The following is a 25,105-nucleotide window of genomic DNA, read 5'->3' as shown; positions in this document are numbered from 1 at the left end:
AAACGGACAGATTATTTCTACGATGACACAGCTAAGTGCTTTCCCGTTATTAAACCAACAGGATGATATTGTACGTTTTTATACAGGGTGTGGCTGAATGTAAGGCCATTAAATAAANCACCTAAATAACATAGTTCTTCAAAGAGTGACAGAGGTGAGAGATCTGGGAGTTCATTTAGATTCCAAATTGACATTTAAAACACACATAGACATCATGACTGCTAAGGCTTACCGAATGCTGGGATTCGTTTTAAGAACGGGAAGAGATTTTAAACTATGTTCTACAGTTTCATTACTTTACAACTCGTACGTAAGGTCCATTCTGGAGTATGCATCATCTGTCTGGAACCCACAATACAAAATATACATTGACTCAATAGAAAAAATTAACAAAAAGTTTGAAAAACACTTACGTTACAAAGCTGATAAGTTTGGCGGAACACTTCCTAATGTACCATCTCTTTTAGACCGTCGCATTGAGAAAGACCAAGTCTTTCTCTACAAAGTTTTAAATAACCATGTTGACTCCTCTTTTTTGTTAAGTAATATTAGTTTTAGGTGCCCTCGGACGAGTTCGCGTTCTACAAAACTTTTTTCTATTTCTCTCACTAGGACTAATTATGCTAGCAACAATTTTGTACCTAGATCTTGTAAGGAATATAATAATAGGTTTAACACGATTGACATTTTTAATTCTTCCTTACCATCTTATAAAAAACAATTGAGAGAATGTTTGAATACATAACTTGATTTTAATTTTGACCTACATAATTATTGTGTTTTTAATTTATATAATTTTATTAATATTTAACTTTTTGACATTTTATAATTTTTATTAAATTTAACTGCTTGACATTTTATAAAATTGACATTGTATTTATTTGACATTTAGAAATTAATGTATAATTTATTACTATTTAATTAATTTTTAGTCTGCACTCTGTATTAATTTTAACTGTGGAAACTTTGCTGATTTCTGTCCTATTTTTTGTGTGATTATTTGTCTGTATATCAAAATTGTTTGTTTCCCTAATATAAATAAATAAATAAATAAATAAGGAAATTAAAAGGAACCCTGATTGAAATTAATTCCCTCCCTATATTTTTCTGAGTTGTTTTTTTAAGCGATTAGTAAATATTGAATTGAAGTGTAACTTTTATCCTAGTCCCATAAACGTTTCTTGTCCTAAATTCTAAATCTTCTATGGGAAATTAACAAATTATTAAAATGTAATGGACGCATGAGAAGTCAGAAGCAGCGTATCTTGTAATTGTTACTACAGTTCTATCTATGTACCCCTACCTCTATTCACACACGTATTCCACTTGATCTCAACGAAATTCTTAGCTATAATAACACTGTCTTAGTCTAATTCCTAGACTGAGATCGTTCTATGTATGAAAAATTTGTATAATTGCAGTATCGACACTAATATTATAAAGAAATTACTGGACCAATTGAAGACTTTCTTTCACCATTTATTAGAATCCTACTTTATTTCTGAACAGAAGCTGTACGAAGTTATTTATTTATTTTAAACTTAAATGCACATAAAAGTTTTATAGTACCTAACACTCTATTATATGCCACTTTATCTCAACAAAATTCCACGTTCTATCCCTGTCTGAGTCAAATTCCCAGACTACCCCGTTCCATCAATCCGGGTATTCCCCTCATGCCGGCAGACTGTCCAAAGTTAGACTTCGAATACAGTACAGTCGAAAACAATTCGAACTTCGCATAGGGGGCGTCCGTACATCACGAATTTCACGCGCTATGAAACTTGGCCGAGTCGGCAATAAAAGTTTGGTCGGTGTCGGTGCACGTTCAGAGGCCGAGCGGGGAGCGGAGCGGTTAGATTATGATGCGAAAAATAGTAGTTGTACGGACTAACACTGTGCCCCGATTGCGCTAAATATTTTCAACTGCAACGCGACTGGACGACGCACGAAATTCAGCTGTTTGTACAAATTCGTATCGCTGTGTCGCTTTAATGGACCTTTAATGGAAAGTGCATAAATCCGTTTTTTCGGCGTAAACTTCACTGCAATACCAAATTGCACTTCAGCTGGAATTAAAAAAATGCGTAACTGAAGTGTAGACTAGAGATGAAACGCGAATGAATTGGCGACATTACAAATTAGCGCAATTGGGGGAGGCTTCCGGCGACTGGGACCGCAATTAACTGGGACCGCGGTCCCAGTCGCCGGATGCGTAAAAATTAAATAAATTTTCTTCCGGCGACTGGGACCACTCATAGATAACTTTAAAGAAAATATTATTCAATCCAAAATCGGTACAGTACTAAAATCCATGAGTGGTCCCAGTCGCCGGAAGAAAATTATTTANAAAATTAAATAAATTTTCTTCCGGCGACTGGGACCACTCATAGATAACTTTAAAGAAAATATTATTCAATCCAAAATCGGTACAGTACTAAAATCCATGAGTGGTCCCAGTCGCCGGAAGAAAATTATTTAATTTTTACGCATCCGGCGACTGGGACCGCGGTCCCAGTTGACGGAATCCTCAATTGGGGCCCTGGATAACAAAACACCAGACTTTCTCAACAGCATTTTGTGAGGATTCCGTCGACTGGGACCGCAATTAACTAGGACCGCGGTCCCAATCGCCGGATCCCTCAAAATTAAATAATTTTCTTCCGGCGACTGGGACTCATGAATTTTAGTACTGTACCGATTTTGACTTGAATAATATTTTCTTAAGTTACCTATAAGTGGTCACAGTCGCCGGAAGAAAATTATTCAATTTTTACGGATCCGGCGACTGGGACCGCGGTCTTAGTTAATTGCGGTCCCAGCCGCCGGAAGCCTCATTTTGTCAGTTGCTTTTGACTTAATTTAATCAGACCGCTAATCGCTGCTCCTGTGTCCCCACTGCACACCAACCACACTATCGCATTTCCAGCAACTTGCGGACCGATTCAGCTTTCCCGACTTCGGTGCTTGACAAAAATGATCTGAGCGATAGTCAGCCGACTCAATTGCACCATAAGTTTTTATATGGCTTTATTTCTTGGATAAGGTAATAGTGCACACTTCTCGAGAATTTATAACTCGGTTCTATTTCATTTATAGTAATGGACTAGTTTTAATGTAGTAGTTAGACTACTTGATACAATGATATTATAGAACTATAGATATGTTACGTTCATAGAAATTACGATTTTAATCCGTGCCGAGCTATTCCAAATTGCACACATTGACAAATGTAACTGATAAGTGAAACAAAAGATACGAAATAGCACGCAAATAAAAGAGATAGCTATAGTTTTAACGATTCTGCCTGCACTAACTAATCTATGTCCGCAGCGCACGCATCCTTATCGCTCTAACGTCAAAACAAGATCGCTTTCTCTTTCCTTGAACATGGCGCATGGCGTCTTGATTGTTTGCATAAATAATTGAAAATATAAATACTAAATAATTTTGCATAATCACATGTGGTAAGAGATCCCTTGTATTTTGTTTACTTTAGAGTCATAATTGGTACACTTTCGAAACACACACGATGGCATTTTTTATTTATTTTGGTAAGAACACAGGAACTTACGGTGTGGTACGCACGCGATTGCGCACGACGCAGGCCATACGAAGACTAAACACAAGACGTCCCAATTGGGACGTATTTGAGTATTCACAGCGCGAACGCTTATAACATATCTGCTTTTGTTTTTATATAATATCATTGACTTGATAACAATTTTTATCAAGAAGAGTGCAGATGCAATCTACGGTGGATTGATCTTGAAGATGCCTATTTGCCTTCAAGACCATAGAGCTGCATTCGGGATTACAGAGAATGGTAGGGAATTACTCCTTGACTGTATAGGTTTAGATTTCGTATGCGAAGGGTAATTTTAACACTTCAAAAATATATTGTTTCAAACTTTCATGGTCACTAACATAACTTGCAACAGTGCCGAAATATCGGAAACTCAAAATTAAGGTACATGGTAACAATCCCGTCAATAATAATAATTACTTCAAAAATACGCCTTCAGAGAAAGTAGGCAGACAGCCCCAGGACATCAGTCACCTGCATTTTATTAAGACCACATCTATTACAATAACACAAACTATACATTAAACATTCGTCATCAACACTTTTATCACACATAACGATCTGGTGAAGATCTGACCTGAATGCAACGCAAGAAATCCTAAGCTATTTTCATGTTCAATTCAAATATTCTTCAAGAGCCGAAAACTGGACATAACCCCATGGGACAGTCTGCAGCCTCTATTACAGGAATCTAATATAAATTCAACCCCTAAATTTCATAAGCAAAACACAGCTCAAACTCAGGACGCTTGCCAAATCACAACCTGTTGATGTAAACACACAGTATGTGTAAACAAAGCAGGATTGGTACTGAGGTTTACTAGGGGTCGCGAGTTCGATTCCCGTAGTACAAACATTCAGTTTTCTATGAATTGGAAACAAAAGTATTTAAGTATTTTCATATCAGTTTGCTAAGCTTGTGACCAAATGGTGCACTGAAAGATGTCTAAGGCTTAGACTCTAAGCCATAGCCCGACGGATTAGCAAGCTGAAGTGGCAATGGGCAGGGCACATCATCGTACGCAGAACTGACGGCCGATGGGGCAGCAAGGTTCTGGAGTGGAGGCCACGTACCGGAAAACGCAGCGTGGGACGTCCCACAATAAGGTGGACCAACGATATAATAAAGGTAGCAGGAAAGCGCTGGACGCAGGCCGCTACCAACCGGGCAACATGAAAAGTATTGGGAAAGGGCTTTTTTTTTAGCAGTTGACGTCCTATGGCCGAGATGATGATGATGATAATGATGATGTCTAAGGATGTGTTTTAGTAGATAAAACATGCATTGCTCTGACATTTTATATTGAATTTAAACTTTCCTAGAAGTAGCCATGCTAACTTTATCATTGAGCATACTTCAAAGATTCTCTTGGTTAGCCAATGGTCCCATCTTGGTTAACCTATGGAAACTTTGAAGTACCTACTTACTATACGCTTCACGCCAAATATTTGACCCAAACTATGTGGGTTGGCCCCAAAAGATGACAAACCAAATATAGTAGGCGCGACCGAATTGCTCCATAAGTAAGTACCATCAATCATATTATCACACGTCCAATACACACCATTCTACCCTCAAACTTTCGCCATCAAACATCTTGGGAAGTTCTCAACGAATATCATTCAATACTACTTCAATACAATAAGGACGAAAGTCCCTTAAGAGTCCGAGTCCTGGTGGAACCAATCTCCAGACGCAATGACGCGTGATGCGCAGGGGAGATTGGACGCAACAAGTTGGACTTTACTTGTTTATTTGGAGATATTTCGACTTAAAACGCCGAGTTGTCCACCTAGTGCTTCTCCGAGTTATGGAAGTGTCATTCAATTCTGCTTATAGCATGAGTTGAGCTATTCAGCTGACAACACCTTAAACATGACAAGATTTCGAACCTAGAAAGGGCATATAATTTTTTTGCCAAATGCAATCAATAAAATTAGAAGAAACATTGGTAAGAGAATTACTTCTTTAGCATGAAAGAAATATCTTCGAGCTCACTATTTGATCTCATTTTTGTACTTTACCAAAAATGATCTATAGAAATACGACAATTGAGTACCTAGTTTATATGGATGGATCGCATAAGGATGAATTCCATAGCCGCGTATTAATTTGATTATTTTAAAATTGCACCAGTTAGAGGCGCACCCAGACAGGAGTGGAAATGGTCGCCACGTGGCCGAAATGGGTCAGATTAATCAATTTTAAAATCGAATTGGTCTGGGTGGACAAGGATCATAAAACGTATATCCCATTGAAGGGTTGCCGTCATATGCTTTTCTAGAAATAGCCGGGACAAACTTGACCTTCACTGGTTGGGTTTTTACTGGCGGTCAAGCTGTAGATCCTGGCTACACAGGAGTTGCAGTTGGGAACGAAAGGTGCGTAACAAGAATGCGTAGTCAAGATGATGTGTACTCACCACAGTGATGGGATATGCCGGGTTGATGATGGTGTACAGCAGGATGTGGTTGGGTCGCGCTGGCAGCTCGCGCTTGCGCCGCGGCTCGCTCGACATGTAGTTGTTGCCATTGCTCTGGAAACAAGAGAAAAGGGAGATTAGAATATGTTTTTAGATGAAACACATTTTATTGTACACCACAAGAAAAAATACACAAAAGAGACGGCACTATTCAGGCGGTCTTATCGCGATACAGAATAAGAGAAGAAGAGACGAATAATTTATATGTTCCTTCGTTCGCTTCAGGCAAATGGCGTCCATTGCTGGACGATAGCCTCGGACCAAGGATTTCCGCACGGACCGGTCCTGCGTTGTCCGCATCCAGGCACTTCGCCAGATCGTCGGTACATCTAGTGGGGGGCCTGCCCACACTACGCCTTCCGGCCCGTGGTCACCACTCAAGAACTTTTCTGTCCCAACTGCTCTACTGCCATCTGCTCTACAAGCTATATGCCGCCCACTGCCACTTGATTTCAGCAATTCTGCTTGCTGCTGAATTAGTACTCACATTTGCAAGTTACTATGTACTTTAATTAGTACATCCAATTTTTTATTTTGACAATCCTAGCGTGCCTTGTTGCATTTGTATCCCTCGTTCACTTGTGACAGCATTCACAAACTTAGCAATATCTGTTCTCGATGTTAAGAACAGGGATGTTATGGATATGCGTAACCGTAACCGAAACTTTCGGATATCCGAAATAAAAAAATATCCGAAACCGTAACCGTACCCGATTCGTTACGGATAGTTTCGGATGTAGGCAGTTTAAATTGTTTTTTTTGTATAGCATTATAATATGTATGTATATTATGTAAAGGCATAGCAGCCTGATTTTCATTTATAATGCCATCTAGTATCAATTTTATTTTTTTTATTATTATTTATTCGATGTAAAGTGTGCGGCCATGAATGAAACGTGTTGAACAAATTGCATTCTAAAGCACAGATATCCGTAACCGTAACCGAAACTTTCGAATATACGGAATAAAAAAATATCCGTAACCATAACCGAAACCGGTATAACATAATTCCTATATCCGTAGCCATATCCATAACCGAAACTACATATCCATAACATCCCTCTAGAACTAGATTTGAGACAGACGACACCTATTCCCAGTACATATAGGCCAATGCCAGCCTACCCTCACCTCCGGAGTGCGCTAATGTGATTTATGCGCCGTGACACATGACGTGTAATTGCATTTAGCGTCACGTCCGTGATTTATGGCGATCGGATGACGTGTAAGCCAACGCCGTGACAGCGGCTAACTGGACGCAAATACAGGGTGTCCTGTGGTCATTCCGTATTCATGATTTAAAGATAATAATAGGCATACTAACGTTGAGTTGCACCATCTGCTTTTAACCGTGAATTTAACAATAACCGGTGTTTTCGTACGGAGTTACACAGACTTTTGACGTTTGTTAAAGTAGGTAAGATGGTGCAACCCTGGTTAAAATTTATTTTGATTTCGGAAGTACGCTTTTGGTAGTAGAATACGCTATACTGATTTATTTAAACTTGAAGACTCAGTTGCACCATTTTACTGTAACTTTAACAAAAGTCAAAAATCTGACAAACTCCATACAAAATCACGGGTTATCGTTAACGAAATTATTTTATAACAGGTTTTTTATCGCTCATTGATTTTTCTCTCATCCTCAAACAAAAATGCAAACTATTTCAGAATCCACCCGCTCTATTGACCGACATACCTGATCCGTGCCGAATGTAAAGCCTTCAACACATCACCCTCCAAGGGCGAACGCGCGGAGTTGACAAGCAAACAAGTTCGTGTAATACAAAACAAACCTAATAAGACGTTTCACTGTGGGCCCGGCAGAGGTCAAAAGTCAAAAAAATCAGTTGTCTATTAATCTTTTTTTATTTACGCAGATAGATAGTTAAAAACCTCTAGTTTTAGAAAATATTAAAGTACCAACATGTTTCTTAACAAATTGGTATACTTTTACGAGTCAGAAGTCATTGCTTGCAAGCCTAAGGACGGTTGCTATCAGCGCGTCCTAAGTTTATTGCTTTGTTTACATAAAGTTTTGTTTATAAATTGTATTTAAAACTAGTGAATTTAACAATAGAAATCCTGGAAAAAGGTAATGTGTAACTTGTTGTCAAAATTTTAAAGTTATATGGCTAGTATTAACATGTCAAATATGATGAAAATAATTGATAATTTATTGAATATTTTTAGACTTTTAGTTTAGTTCCCCGTCGTGCCCCGTAACAATTTATACGTCATTAGTTAGCTGACAATACGCTTTATTATATTTTGTATGCAATTTCACCCAAGAGTACCAAAGGTCTTGACAGTAGGGGTCCAAAGTTGCATTATTAACTTAGTTTTAAAATTCAAAACAATTGATTTTTCTGTTATAAGCTAAGAAATTCATTGCTCGTTATCAAGATTGTTAGTATTTGAGCAATGGAATGTTAAAAAAAGTCACGAATGCTGAAAAGTCTCGTCTTGTGTACCAACATCTAAAGTTATCATTAGTTAGTGATGAGAAAAATATTGACATGCAGAATTTAGAAAATAAGAGTTGAACATGTGCAAAAAAAAATGTGAGTGTTTTAAAAAGGCATCTCAGTCTACAAAAGTTTTCAAAAATAGACAATCTGACTGGTTAAGCGATCCTTATATCACTGGTTTGCGAAATTTGCCTAAAAAAAGGAAGTCTTCTTTACCCAAAGAGTGTATTACTTTAATTTCAGTAGAATAATATAATATTATACAATGTTTTACAAAGTATTTTATTTTATTAAGAAGTTTTCCACTTTTGACCGCTGTTACATAGACGCGGGACCACCGTGCGTTTGTATGAATATTCATCACTACGACCGAACGGAAGACACGGATTGGAAGGTGGTTTAAAATGGGAAATATAGCGATTCAATTAAATTAAGATCATAAAGGTAGCTTGGTAGAAAAATGTTTGGGGTGTTTAACTGCCTAGCTCGCCTAAATATTTATAACTATGCATATTTTTAACCGGGTAACATGGAAAGCATTGGGGGAGGCCTATGTTCAGCAGTGGACGTCCTATGGCTGAGATGATGATGATATTTGTAAGACTGTAAACCCTTGAAAATGAGGCTGACGATAGTGACTGAGTTTCTTGCGCTGCTTCTTCTCAGCATTGGCCCATTTATTGTCCCGAAGCAGCGGTAGGGTTAAGTGGCAGGGTTAGACATCTCACCTGATGGAAAGTGATGACGAGGCCAAAAGTGGAAGCTAGCTTCAACTGGAATCGTGAAAAAGCCCTTGAACAAGCTCTACCAATGTCTAAATAGATCAGATGATAAGTCGCCCGAAAGACGACGGGTCGTGGGTTTGATTCCCACTTTAGGCAATCCGATTCAAGTTATTAAAAAAGGGAAGAAATCCATTAATGAGTCCATGAAATAGTTATGTTAGTTCATCACTTGGATCACTCCTGAAACTGATAACACGGCCAGGAAATGCCGAACGTTATTCAGTCGCAAGTCTAATTCAGTTAGATTCGGAATTAGTTCCACTCGCTTATGGAATTTTAATACTGAATACATTTTCTGAACGGCGATGTTGGAATTTATTTGCATTGTAAGGTTACTTAGGTAAGGGCTAGAAAATAACATTGGGATATTCAGATATTCCTGATGTGTGTTTTAATTAAAAAATAAATTATTGTAGTAACGTAAGACGTCCACTCACAAGATGGACCGATGACCTCATAAAGGTAGCAGGAAGGCGCTGGATGCAGGCCGCTACCAACCGGGCGATATGGAAATCATTGGGGGAGGCCTATGTTCAGCAATAGACGTTCAGTGGCTGAAATGATGATGATATTATTATCGGTATTCTTCTTTAATTAACAAAAAATAGCATTTTAAAAATATAAATAATCAAACTCATGTTCAAAGTATACGATTGAAGTAACTCTAAATACTCCAAAAATAGGTCTAATAATCGCTTGAAGGAGGCAAAAAGAGGTCAATTTATTAAACAGAAATTGTTGCCAAAATGTATTATGTAAATTGGATTATTATTAAGAGCAAATAATGCTTTTCTTGTTAAGGGGAATAACTTATAATCTACTTTTTTCATATCTGGAACACAATGGTGCTAAGGATCGGAATCAGAAATAAGGAGATCCGTATTGACTACCATAAAAACCCAACCAATGAAGGTCAAGTTTGTCTAAAACCACAAGTAACATAGTCCGCCGAATTGCTAAAATTAAGGCAGAGGACATAGCTCGTAAAGCAGAGCCGAGCCGCAGAAGTTCTTGAGTGGCAACAACGGGTCGAAAGACGTAGTGTGGGCAGGCAAGCCCCCCACTAGGTGGACAGACGACCTGGTAAAGGTCGCGAGAAGTACCTGGATGCAGGCAGGTAGCCTTGGGGAGCCTTTGTCCAGCAGTGGACGTCATTTCGCTGAAACGAATGAACGAACAGCCCAAACGCACGCGTACCCTTTATTTGTATCCTGTTTTACAAGACTTTGGGACATTTTATATAATCAAATTGCGTAATGACCCCAAGCTACCCATCCTTATCGCTCGCGCGTAATTATGTTGCTATCGCGCTCGCACACTCACTGCGGGTGCCAGTCGCACAGTCGCGACAGCAATATAATTACGCGCGAGCGATAAGGATGGGTAGCTAGGGGTCATTGGACAAAATTCTACGTGCTCACGGACCGGGCTTTAGTTGTAATAAGTGTTGTTTTGCAATAAAATCTACACCGCGTATTTACATACTTTAATTCTACAGTAATTCGTTAAAACTCCCCCTTAACAGTCTTAAACTGTTCCTTATTTGAATTTCGCGCGCGGATGGCGTCTCGCGCCAATCTTGTACGCTTGTCATTTCAATATCGACTCTACATCAATTGGGTTACGACATGTTTTACAATGGTAATTTTGATATAATAATATCAACTTTATAACGAATGCAATAAAGTTCAGAATGGACGTTATTAGGTGGGATTATTAATATTGCGAGAGGGGAGGCTTCAGAGCGCGAATTCTCGAATAAGTTAATCGGAGGATTAGTATAGCGTCTGCGAGACTTAATAAACAAGCGTTCTCTCACAAGTACTTTATAAGACAAGTAAACAGTTAAACACCCTGTATACAGCATGTTAGAGTAAAAGCATCTCAGTTGTGGGATTGCAATCAAAGTGAAAATTCAACCTATCCGAGTTTAGAATAATTTACAATTAATTTTTGAATTTTCTCGATAATAAAGAGAGATATTCAATCGCATTTATGATTAATTAATTTAGTACCTAATACTTGCCATATTAGTTTTCCGCTTTCCGCCCGCGGCTTCGCCCGCGTGGAATTTTGTCTGTCACAGAAAAACTTTGTCACGCGCGTCCCCGTTTCAAAAACCGGGATAACAACTATTCTATGTCCTTTCCCGGGACTCAAACTATCTCTATGCCAAATTTCATCAAAATCGGTTCAGTGGTTTAGGCGTGATAGCAAGACAGACAGACTTTCGTTAGTCAGTTACTTTCGCATTTATAATATTGTATTAAGTATAATTTTTTAAATAATTTCTGGCCGTATTCGTATAAAATGTTTTGCCTATTACAAGATTCGAGTTTTGGAACCTCTCCTCAATTATAAAATTAACTTACTCACCCATGCCAAACTCGATTGAAAACATTTTAGAAACAGAGTTCAAAATTGAAAGTGATTTTGAGTTTGATTAAAATTCAAATATAGAATAATTTAGTTCGTCTGCTCGCAGACCGTTTACGTTCAAGCGTGTAGTTAGAATTGATGCCACGATATTTTGAACTTTAGTGTTTTTTTTAACATAGGGTTCAAAATCAAATCAAAATCTCTACACCGGTTGCAGATATTTATCATTCTTGATACTATCGTAAACAAACTGTAAACAATGTTGATCGTTTTACGCGATTCTTGCTAGTTAACAAGTGTGTGACGTTTATGACAGAAGACGTGATAATTATTTTGAAAGTTTGTGGCTTTTTGATAGCTCTCTTGATCTACTTACAACAGACCTCTTCTTGCGTTGTCTGGAAGAAATTGCCTAAGCGATAAGATCACTTTTACCCTCATTATGGCTTTAGAATCATATTTTTCTCCTTATTATCAAGTAAAGCTGTTCAATTACCTAATTAACAAAAATTATGCTAAATAAGAAGCTAAAGAAAGAAACCCATCAGTCTTAATTGTCAAATAACGCAAAATCAAATGTATAAAAAAGCCTTTTCAGAGCACTTATATTACGAAAGTAATCGTTATTAACACGGAGCCTAGAAGCCAGCCAAACAACCGATGTACAAAAATTAAACCTCCATTTTATGAAAACAAAACATATTTTATAAACACAAAAAAAACACTGACATTTTGAAATATGACCCTAAAAAGCAATAGATTAACATCCCACTTGACTACGAAACGCCGGAGGATGTTAATGAAACAAAGAGAAAAAGAAAAACCCATGAAAAAAACGTGAAAAATGACAACATACAAAACAATGTCGCACGACGCACCGTGTGATCCGAGCGATATAATTATTCCAACATTAATTTGGTTGTTAGTCGACTGCTTAAATCGTATCGCGTCGTGTGTGTGAAGGAAAAATATTTTAAGGCCATCAAACAGTCAAATTCGCCAAAATGTTGATTTGTCACTTTTCTTAGTTACATACATTGAAAGTAAATTGTCATGTCATTAGTCTGATTAGAGGGTTGACGAATTTAAACATGCCTTTTTAGTGACGGACGTCTGACGAGTCAACTTTTCTAAAATTGACATCATCATCATCATCATTATCATCTCAGCCATAGGACGTCCACTGCTGAACATAAACCTCCCCCAATGCTTTTCATGTTGCCCGGTTGGTAGCGGCCTGCGTCCAGCGCCTTCCTTCTACCTTTATGATATCGTCGGTCCACCTTGTAGGTGGATGTCCCACGCTGCGTTTTCCGGTACGCGCTAAAATTGCCAATAACCCGACAAAAATATTGTGGCCGTTGCGTCTAAAAGTACGCGTACAGTACCTACACAATGGAAGTGTACCACAAAAACAATGTTGTTGGCTCTATGTTAGTTTGTTACTTAGATAGGGTATGTTACTGTGACTAAACTGTTAGTAAGACAGGTTAATACATTCCCTGAAATACAGTAGCTTGAAGTAATGTTTGGTTCAGACGTTATGTCTGTGAATTACCGAAGATAGATTGACAGATATAAATAAATAATAATAAATAATAAATCTTTGGACAATTTCACACAGCGCTAGCTAGCCCCAAAGTAAGCAACTTAATGCTTGTGTTATGGGTGCTAGCTTAACGGATATACTACTTATATACTTTTTTTTTAAAATACATAAATATTATACATAGTCACACCCAGACCCGTCACAGAAATTAAAATTCATCATTTCAATTTCTGCCCGGCCGGGAATCGAACCCGAGACCTCTCGGCATAGTAGTCCGTTGTGAACCATATAGATATAAGCATCTATTAGTCTCAAAACAGGTACATGATAAATAGAATAGGCAGCGTTTAAAAGCTTTTGTCTAATCAAGTGTCTAAATTTTTGTAAATACATTAGTCAAGCTTCAGGTACATTTCATTCGTCAAAAGTAACCTTGAGCGATGGAAGCCAACGAGTCGCCCTACACAATTACCTCACAAGAGCGTTAGGTCGTTAGCGAAAAAATTTACAACTCACGCCTAATTTTTATATCTCTTAAACCCTTTTTGTATTTCGGCGCCACCGTTTTTGGGATGGGATTAAAATGTTTGTTATGATTCGGTAACACAGCGAAGGGATGGCGAGGCTTCCCTCAGGAATTTAATGGGATATCGGGTCAGGTTTCACGTGTTTTACCCCATAAACTCTCTACGGGAAGTGATCAATTATGACTTATTATTATCTATTAGGTAAGTAAACGTAGCGTAATGCAGCGTGGGACTTCCACCCATAAGGTAAAAAATATTTTTAAAAGAATATTAGTAATTTGTGCCCCTTTAACTCCTACTAAGCTAAAATATGCTTGGGATACGAGTGGATTAACCCAATAGTCCAGTGGTGGCGGGATTCAAACCAGCTCAATTTCACTTACGCCCGTATTCACAAACGATGATTGCTTAAGTGAAGCAGCAAATCGAACGCACAGCGTTGAATAAAGCTCTGTGATTGCTTCGTGTCACCCTGTGCGTCTACGTGCACTGTGAAACCTCATAGTAATGTTTGTCAATACGGGCATTACACTAAGAAAATCTAATAATTTAATCATCAAATGTTTCTCTTCCACAATAAACACAGCTGCATTGTATTTTAAAATGAAGTTAAGTGAATTCACTTCTCGTTGAATGCTAATCAGTCACTTCAGACGTCCGATAGCTTACAGTCTCTTTGTTGCCGACAGCTTCTGGAAAATAATTTTACAAGAATTTAAGCTTTAGAAGCTTTTCCTAGTTTGTTTCAAGGAACTGAACTGAACCTACCTGGTTTAAATAACATTTGAAACCGCCTCTGTGGTCTAGTGGTAAGACCACCTGCTTCAAACGCAGAGGTCCCGGGTTCGATTCCCAGTGGGGGCAGATTTTTCTGTTCGGTTTGGTTCGTGGTAGGGCTGGTTCTAAGTCCGCTACCACAATCTTACCTAAGTCTGTCGCCATAACAACAATCTTCACAGCATTGTTGTGATCCGGCAGTTAGAGGTAAGATAGCCAGTTCCTCCGTGGTTGAGGATTCCGGGTGAAGCTCGCTTCCACCTTCGGCCTGATCATCACTTACCATCAGGAGAGATACAGGCCAAGAGCTTCCTCGTTGTGGATAAAAAAAAACTTATTAATTCTGTGAATTTGTTTTTTTTTTAGCAAGAAGAATACACATCGATATTTGTAGTGGGAATCAAATACATAACGAATGCGCTCTCACTATAGTTACTTTTTTTTAAGTTGCATCTTGCAGCGATCAAATTCTGTTATGGCTGACACTATTAAAGGACAAATAGATCCAGCTGATTCACTAGAAGCCAGTTGGTTATTAATTTATTTTCCGACATTTACCGATACAAAAACTTGCTCTACCAATTCACCGCGTAGCCTTTTATAACGTAGGCTTCAATAATTTCAATACATTGACTTTCTTCAACGAATCATCGTTTGACCAGACCGACACTTCTTAATTACCTAAATATCGCAAGCCCTGCGCAAGAGTACTAACAAACCCATAAACTTTACAAAGTGCGCATTACAGCACCTTACTGATATAAACGAGCGCATAACTACGTCCATGGCGCCGTAAACTGACCGGCAACACGCGGTTAGTCTATCTGCGTGGCTAAATCTGGACCTGGATTTGTGCCTAGTTTAATTACAAGCATTGGAGACTGCAGTCTACTTCTTATAAGTACCACACGAGGACATCGTGAAACTTATGATTCTTATTTTTGAATGTTAACATTTTAATTATGTAAAGAATATGACAATGAACATAAAACACTTTACTCCGAAAATCCGGCTCGAAGGACCAAAAACGTAAGTGCAAAATGGAGGGTCAGCGAAAACGTACAAGTATCGCAACACTAAATCGAGTTAGGCGTCAGTAATCCCGTCAGAATGTAGGGCCCGAAGACGGATTACGGGGTTCGGACCCACCCGGGATCGATGCCGGATAGGGACACCAAAAGTTGGGACGAAACTTTGCGTAACCTAATAAACGTTCAGCGAACTGACCGTTGATTGATCTCTATTGCTGTAGTTTTTAGTAGATTGGGCTCTTTGGTTCCGGGTTCAATACCCAGGAGGGCACACAAAATAAGTGAAGAATTGCTTAGAAGTGGTTCCCAGTTTGATCTTACAGGCTTCAATCAACATTATTGTTCGGAAACCAAGTAAATTCCCCACCAAACCACTCTGCACTGATGTAGGTATTTGTGTAGAATTCTGCTCTAAAAAATTATTACAACTCACTAACATAAATTCGACTTATGAATCTTAGAATAATTAAACATTTCATGTAAAACAAAGGATACCCCATTTTCTTGACAAGCCTCTGGCAACACAACCCCAACAAAAAAATATGCCGGCGACAAAAATATGTCATTATAAAGTATACAACTTGCCAAGATGGGATAAAGCCACAATGCAGGCAAGGACAGTGGCCTAGCTCCTCACAATGTGACATAACAAACGCAATAGACTCTTTAGTAGCACATTTTTTCCACAACGGAGAAGCTCTTGGCCAGCACCTCAACTGATGGAAAGAGATCAGACCTTAGGTGGAAGCGAGCCAGAATCCTCAACGACAGAGGAACAGGCTACCTTCAACTGCCGAAACACAAAAATGCTGTTATTAACATTATCATAATCGCAATAGACTCAAGTAAGAAGGTTGCCAGGGAAGCGCTGGACGCAGGCCGCTACCAATCGATCAACATGGAAAGCATTGGGGGAGGCCTATGTTCAGCAGTGGACGTCCTGTGGCTGAAATGATGAAGAAGGTAGCCAGGTGGACCAAACCAGAAAAATTTGCCCCTTCTGGCAATCAGAATAAGAAACAGTGGTCATACCACTAGACAACAGAGGCTGTTAATTCATTTACAGGTTCATCATCATGATTTCTACCATAGGACGTCCAGATCAGATGAACAATGGCCTCCGCTAATGATTTGCAGATTAACCGGTTGGTAGCGGCCTGCATCCAGCGGCTTACAGGTTATTAATAACAATTTCATTGTGGTAATTTGTGTTCAGAAACGCATTACACTATACTTGGAGCGAGACAAACTTGACCTTCACTGGTTTGGTTTTTATTGGCGGTCAATCTGTAAATCCTGGCTACACAGGAGTTGCAGCGTGGGAACGAGAGGTGGGAATAGTCCCTTTTACTTGGAGCGGGATTACTACTTCTTCAGCTATACTATGCTAATATCTGCGCCACTTCATTATTTTTATTGCGTCGCTCTCCAGACGAATCCTTTGGACCGAAGAATGGTTCATATTTTGCCTCTCGCCGCTTTTTAGCTTTTATTAATGAGTGTTAAATCAAATGTAAAGGACGTTTAACGGACTGAATGAGCCAATGTTTTGTTTTAAATGCATTAGTTTATTTTCCTTTAAAAAACTATGAAAAATCGGTTACCATGACAAATTTAGCGATACACAGGTAGCAGGAAGGCGCTGGATGCAGGTTGCTACCAACCGGGTGATATGGAAATCATTGAGGGAGGCCTATGTACAGCAGTGGATGTCCTGAGGCTGAAATGATGATGATAATGAAACTTTAAAAGGACATAAGTTGGTGAAGATCGCAGGAATGACCTGGACGCGGGCAGCACTAGACCGCTCGTTGAGGAAATTCTTGGGACCCTTTGTCCAGCAGTGGACAATATTAAGTTGAAACGAACTTATCTACAATGCTAGTGAATTATAAGGTCTAAATCCTCTGGGATCAAATATGAGTGCCAGATCACAAACTTCTACACCAGAAATTATTTAAGCTTTGTTTTGTAATATTCATAATATTTCCTGGTCGACGTAGTACAAGTATTTGGTAGCCCTACAATTTGTGTGGCATTTGGCACAACCAATTTATTATTATTTCACATCAGATGTTATAGTAACATAATATTGTTTTAAGTGTGTTTCAGTCATGTTTAAACATTCCAACGTCGCTGATTTGTTGTTTTAAAACCAGCACATGTTCACCACTTGTTTACATGCTAAATTGAGTTACTAACATTGGTTATTTATTAATACCTATAACACCACCAGTCAAACTACGTGCTCAAGAAAAAACCATCATCATCATCAGAAACACAAGTCTCTCCAATTTACCAAGAGGCATATAGCTTCCTATATTATGCCGTTGATTTAGCTGTAGTAGATCCTGACTTTACAGTAGTTGCAGTGGTGGGAACGAGAGGTGGGAATAGTCCCGTTACACTCCTCAAGCTGATCAGACGGGTTGGGGATGTTCGCACATTTCTGCCTTCTGGGTTGCAAAATCTTTTTAACTACAACAAATGTCAAAAGTCTGCCAAACTCCATAAAAAAAACACCGGTTAAGGTTAAACTTACGGCTAAAATAAGGTGGTGCAACTTATTCAGTCTTAGACTAGGCGCAGACCATCGATTTTTAGTTGGCCGATAGTTGTGCCCGATTTTAAATTGTGTGAAGAATCGGCCAAATCGAATCGACGTAATGTGCGCACTCGCGCTGTTGCTGAGTTCGCGCACTCCTGGCACACAATCAGGCGAAGTTATGAGAAGAAGTGATGACATTTATCAACGATAGCAGCCCGACGCGAAGTACCGTATTTGTGGTGTCAAGCCCCAGAAGGGGGAGAATTGACTATCAGAAGGGACATGGATCAGATAAATTTGTAGGGAGTCAAGCAAAGCGCCCGGGGAAAAGAGCCCAGAGCAAGTACCCGCGCGCTCTCCCGAGATTCGGTTCGTACGCCGTGAGGCAAGAAGAACCATGGGTGGTGGTGATCAACTGCCCGACTAAACTATCGGCCGACGAAAAATCGATGGCCTGCGTCTAGGCTTAATCGACTCTTACAACTTATACCGATTGGTATGGGTGATCCTATTCTATTTTACCAGAACCAGTCATCTTCTAGCGGCAATAAAAATACCTAAAGATAGTTTATTTTATTAAGAAATATTTTGCACATGCAAAGGCAAACTTAATGCCAATAACACAGCATTTTTCACCCAACATTTTTATGTCACATTTTTTAAATTTTATCCCAAAACCACCAAAATTATAGACTCCCTACACTAGAGTGGACTTCATTTGGCTCCCCGGCGTTTGAACCCGGGACCGGGAGTCAGGTCGCTTTTATCTTTTTAACTATACCACTGTCGGGAGTAATTTGCTTCCCTTTTACGTGCACTGATTTGTACTTTCGGGATGAGAAGTACATTAGAGGGAATGGGCTGAGTGGTTGTTTTTTTAGTAATAGGGTAAATTATTTAATGGCGGATCAGTATTTTACAAGCTTTTATTTTCAGCATTTTCACCAGGTGGACTGACAACCTCATATAGAGGTAGCAAGGCGCTGGATGCAGGACGCAACCAACTGGCCAATATGGAAATCATTGGCCTATGATCAGCAGTGGACGACTTGTGGCTGATATGATGATGATTGATTTCAATGTGTGTTTCAAGGTAGATGCTAGATGAATTACTAAATGATATCACTAGCTATGCACTGCACTACATTTGTCAATCGATCATTGCAAGTTCAGTGTCCACTCAGTTCCCAAAAATACCTTATTGGTTGTAAGATGACAGAAATCATCAAATAGTTTACAAGAAACTGCGAGAAACGAAATATGAAAACGCTCGTAACAATTTCTTTTAAAAACCTGAATACTCAGTCATAAATATTAATTTCATCTCCGTAACTCGTTAAACGATATGATAAGTAGAATACAAACTTTCAGCAAAAAACTTAGTTAATAATATCTAACGTCAGTTTCTTTAGTCAGTAAACACTCTTAAAGTAGCGTGTAGGAAGACCCAATTTCCCATCCTTTCAAGCTCCAAGCAACACGTAATGAACGTTATTCAACGCTATGATAAGTTTCAGGAAATTGTACCAGATAAGGGTGAAAAGTTTTCAGCGAGTTTCATTTTTAGACTTCATCTTTTTAACATTTACGTAAAATCATCAGTTACAAGTGTACAGATTACAGTATCTCGCTAATTCGTTTCAGCCAAATGACGTCCACAGCTGGACAAAGGCCTTAATTAAGGATTTCCACCACGATTGGTCCTTGGCTGTCTACATCCAAGTGCTTTCCGCGACCTTAACCAAATCGTCGGTCTACCTAGTGAGAGGCCTAAAATTTTAGTTGTTGAAAGTAGGCGCTGTAAAATTTGTCGTACATTTAATGTCATTTTTTAAGCAGTCGCTAGCGAGCACACCTAACGTTTAAGCCTTGGGCAGACCAAACGCAGGGCAGTAGCAGCGCAGTTTGAATGCGGGCCCGCGCAAGTTGTAATGTAATACAAGAAACTCTTTGAAGTATGTCACACCAAATTTGAACGCGGGCCCGCGCTCCAACCGCGCCGCACTGCGACTGCCAAAATACAAACGAGGCGGCGCGGGCCCGCGCTGTTGTATTACTATGGCGGCCATATTAGCATGACACACCGGACGCAGGGCGGTAGCAGCGCGTTGAAAGCGATTTTCGAATATTTAAATTTTTGACAACCGCCCGCGTTGCAACTGCTTTGAAACTGCGCTGCTTTCAGTGTGCCTCAGCCGCGCTGCAACTGACCTGCACTGCTTCTGACCCGCGTTTGGTCTGTGGAAGCCTTAACTTATGGTAAGCACACTGATCAATAATAAAGTTCAAGCAAAGTCATTATGAAATACATCAACCAACTGAATTAACTTACCTTATTTAAGAAAGTGGTAAGCATCATAATTTCAGACAAAAGACCTCCCAATTATATTACGTTACGGATCGAATCTTTTACAACGGTTAACTTTTTAGCCCCATAAAGTTCAATCAAAATGAGATTTAACAAAGGCCCTCCAAACAATCGGGGGTTGATTTGGCAAAATGAAAAGTTTCCGAGCCAAAAAATAGGTCATTATCTGAAACGAAGGGTGCATGGGGATATAATACATTTAAGAGTGTTCAGATTATTGTTTATTTGTTCTTTAATCAAACAACAACGCGAACGGCGAAAAGTAAGCTACTTTTTTCTTTCTTCATAAAGCCCAGATAGGTTATAGGTAACTTATCTGTCAGATAAACTACAACCTTGGTAACAGAAGTTTCAAAGAATAGAAATAACTGACAGATAACTGATTCTTCTCATTAAGTTATACTCTTACTAGGACGTTTCAAAAGGCTGGGTAAAAGCATATTATTATTTGCAAGTGACTTTTATCATGAAATTGAGACTTTCTGTGTAGATTTTGTACAAAAGTAGTCTTAAGTTAGATACACACACAAGTGCTATTCTGATGTAAAGTTAGAACATACACTCAACATCAAATAAACCGCACCTTCCGCGACGCGAACTTTAAAGATTTTCTTCTGACACAATCATGGTACCCCAACAATATTGGTGTTATTTGAAAGCCCAATAAATATCCTTAAAGAAAAATACATTTCATTTCTAAATAAATGATTAACATATACCATAAATGTGACTTGAAAATAGACCTCATTTTGGGCTCACCTCTGGGATCAATTAGACCAATTTTTACGGTTATAAAACCAAATAAAGATCTCACGTGTCCTCTTTAACAGATGGATAGCGATTAATCCCAATTTAACAGTTTTATAGTCATAAAAAATGGCTATAGCGTAACTACCTATTTTTTGAAGAAGTGACTGGATCCTTGTAAAGACACATTTTTGGGGTAAAAACCTTTCCTTTAATGGAATGAAGTTTAGAACTAGGCTTTCAAATGGTATCAATGTTGGTGGGAAGTGGGGATGCATACGTTTGATAAGTGCTTGTCGCGGGAGGTGCGATTTATTTGATGCCGAGTGTAGTTAAGTTTCATCATCTTTGGAATAGTTTTTGCGGGAAGGCGTAACCAACATCTATACGCTTCTGAAAAATACTAAGTTCCAGATTTTAGCTGTAAAACGGCACGATTTAAAATACATACGAGTACAGTAACTCATTGATCATTCAGAACAGAAACGTTTTGCTTAAAAGCATTTGACTCGTTAGAAAACAATAAAATACATACATCCACTCAGTAATCGCTATTCGCTACACTAAATTGCAAGAATACAACAATCAGAACCAGAAAGAACTATATTGCAGCTGTTAAAAGCAGAGCTTGGAGTGTTTGAATTAAAAGACAGAGTTCTGAAGGCGCCAGAAAACGCGTTAAAAATAAACATTAAGGTGAATTTACACTGAGCAGCCAGAATTTTAACTTTTCTTGGAGAATTTCTGGTAAATGGTAGCCGGACAATGTGCGCCAGAGAGCTCTTAAACTCGAAAACAAATGTGTCAGCGAAAGTTTGATAAAAGAAATGGCTGTATTAAACAAGGTGACACACGAGGTGCTCATGATTCGAATTCACTCCCAAGTCTTGCGAATGATATAGTTAAGTTTTACCAGGCCTGGCTCACTCCGCGCGGTACATCCGATAATTACCTACAGCGAAACGCCCCGCCGGCGGGTATTATATCAGTCGAGTGTCTCGCGCGCGCTCGTCAGGACGCTGGCGTGCGTTGTAGTATGATTATAATTCTATGATCGAAGTATTATTTAAAAATGGACATAAAGAGAAAGAAATATTGTGCGGCGTTCGGGTGTTTAAATTCGAAAAGTAATCTACCGGATTTCTCTTTTGTTTTCGCTTCCCAAAGATGCTGAAAGGTATGTTGGCCATGTAGGTAATCAATAATTCTTAGGATAGTATAGGAATCTAACCTACTATGAAGGTTTTCCATAATGAATGCATACTTACCTACATACGTACCTCATTACAAATAAGTACATTAATTATTTTTTCACTAGACAGCAACCCTAACAGCGTAAGAAGAGTTCAGAGGCACGCGATAGAAAGAGACAAAACTTGTAGGTGAATAAAATTGTAGGTACGTAGTGCTGTGCGAGCTGAATTCCACTGTATTGCGTCGTAGCAAGACTTGCATTTATTTAAATCGTCTTGCGGAGTAATCCTTCTGTACCTGTACTATTACTTATTCTGTGGTTTTACTTAATAATTTTGTGCAATTAAGGCTGAGCTGCACCATCTAACTTTAGCTATAACAAACGTCAAACTTCTGTCAAACTCCATACAAAAAACACCGGTTACCGTTATAGTAACGGTTAAAATTAGGTGGTGCAACTCAGCCTAATTAATATTCTGACTGAAATTGAATACATACTCTTGATGAACGTGAAAGGCCTACTCGTTTTAAATATAAAACGAAATTCCTTGCATGCTGACACATTTACTCGGTATTGGTCTTCTAGGCGTTTTCTGAGCTTATATTTACGGATGTGTAATTAATACCTACAATAATAATAGAAAAATATTTATTAGGCACACACAGAACAATCTTTTAACTCCCAACTCAGTATTTCTTTGTACAAACTTTGCTTAGTTTAGTAAACTGCCCTACGTTCTCCCGCCATTGCGTCGTGGGTAAAAACTTACTTCCTACAACGCGAACGTGAGTATAAATTATATCGCCTGCTATAAAATCAGTGTGAATCTGCCTTTAACGAAAGTTGGATTTACTAAATGGGGGAGCATTTTTCCTCTCGGGTCGGGCTCTTTAATTTGCCATGTCAATCAGTCACAACAGATTGCCTTACATTTTGATACAACTCACTTTGGCACTTTGCCGACGTTTGATAATCTAGATTGTTTGGTAAATTAAGCCTAGTTGTGAGGGTATCAAGGTCTTGATTTAGATGTAGTGATTAATGTAAAAATTAAGTTAATATAAAGGCAGAAAGATTAGAAACGCCTTCAACATATCATCGATAATCCTCTCTGACTTCTTTTAGTCAAGTCGAAACAAATATTTTTTTACTTGACTATTTAGCATTTAAAAAAAATCAAGAACAATGAGAAAAAGTCTGTGGATTTTCTTACCAAAAAGTATACCTACTTATCATATTATTTTCTCACCGCCATAATTTCTGTGTGGCACAAAGGTCAACTGGCAGAGAATGTCATAAGGCATTAAATTCGCCTTTTGTACTGCAATTCTTTTTTTGTTTGCAATTATTTGCTTTTTAATGTCAATAATATCCTATAGAGTAGAATCTGTACATCCATTCCATTTCATCCATTTCTTAAATTCGTCGGTTCATCGTGCAGATTTTCGACTTTGTTTCCAAGATCCTCAATTTTATTGGAGCAAAACTAAATATCTGTACCTACCTACAATACCCTATAATAAACTACCCTACATCACAAATTTCGGTCCCCTCTGCCAGAACAGGTCCCACTGTCCACTGAAACCGCCCTTTTCATCTCGCACAGAGTAACGCAGAGCGTGCAAAAACCGGGTAAAACCAGATTGAACTGGGCAAAACCAAAAAGAACTAGATTTATCGTTGAACGGTCGGGGCGTGTCGGCATCAGAATCATCCGGTCAGCATATAGTGGACTGATTTTTGTGGTGAAATAGCGGCCTGGGCTGTAGGGCTGTCAACTGAGGGAATACTCCTTAGGCGTATTAAATAGATGACACCATTAATTCTGAGAAGAAGAGAAATTAATATCGCCAAAGCTCGCAGAATTGCGCAGAATTTAGTCGCTTACTATGGGCCTTATAAGAAGGCTCAAGGTCACCCAAAGAGCGATGGAGCGTGCTATGCTCGGAGTTTCCCTGCGTGATCGAATCAGAAATGAGGAGATCCGTAGGAGAACCAGAGTGACTGACATAGCCCGCAGAATCGCTAAAATCAAGTGGCAGTGGGCGGGGCACATAGCTCGTAGAGACGATGGCCGTTGGGGCAGGAAAGTTCTCGAGTGGCGACCACGGGCTGGAAGACGTAGCGTGGGCAGGCCTCCTACTAGGTGGACCGACGATCTGGTAAAGGTCGCGGGAAGAGCCTGAATGCAGGCAACGCAGGGCCGTGCATCATCAACATCATTTGGCTGAAACGAACCATTAATACCAAATACACCACTAACACCACCACATTTTAACTCAAGGTAACCCCAGTTAGTTTTCCCTAAATATCCACAGTTATTCATGCGCGATAATTCGTACGAAACGTAAAACGTGTCTCTTCTTCTTCTCTTTGTTCGTTCGTTTCAGCCGAAAGACGGCCACTGCTGGACAAAGGCCTCCCCCAAGGATTTCCACAAAGACCGTCTTCTCTGTGTAGCCAGTTGCAATCTAGTATCAGACTTTAGTGGTCATCTTAATAATGTATGTAGGTAGAGATTTAATGTCTCTGTAATCAACTGGTTAGTTACGCTTAAATATTAGTGCCAACCCTATTACTCGGATTGATCAATTTCCTCTTACAAAAGAATCGACACGTTTGATTTAAAACTCTAGTTTTATTTTATAAACTATCACGA

The 25,105-nt window shown here is 39.0% G+C and overlaps 1 protein-coding gene and 1 non-coding gene across 2 annotated transcripts in view; one reads left to right on the top strand and one right to left on the bottom strand.

The window, feature by feature from the left end:
- Nucleotides 1–297: 297 nt before the first annotated feature.
- The window catches only part of LOC114353452 (uncharacterized), a 57,789-nt gene continuing 32,981 nt past the window's right edge, over nucleotides 298–25,105 (bottom strand). The window contains exons 5-6 of the mRNA XM_028305477.1: nucleotides 6,010–6,123; nucleotides 298–342 (exon numbers count right to left, since the gene is read on the bottom strand). Coding sequence (XP_028161278.1) covers nucleotides 298–342; nucleotides 6,010–6,123 — 159 coding nt within the window. The remainder of the gene's footprint in view (nucleotides 343–6,009; nucleotides 6,124–25,105) is intronic.
- On the top strand, nucleotides 14,573–14,644 carry TRNAL-CAA (transfer RNA leucine (anticodon CAA)). The gene has a single exon. It is a non-coding gene; the product is annotated as a tRNA-Leu (tRNA).

The sequence above is a fragment of the Ostrinia furnacalis genome, unplaced genomic scaffold (genome assembly GCF_004193835.3).
Source record: "Ostrinia furnacalis isolate ACB-3 unplaced genomic scaffold, ASM419383v2 OfSCF1657, whole genome shotgun sequence".
Taxonomy (NCBI): Eukaryota; Metazoa; Arthropoda; class Insecta; order Lepidoptera; family Crambidae; genus Ostrinia; species Ostrinia furnacalis.
Note: the sequence above shows the minus strand (reverse complement) of the source record. Positions and strands in the feature narration are given on the sequence as shown.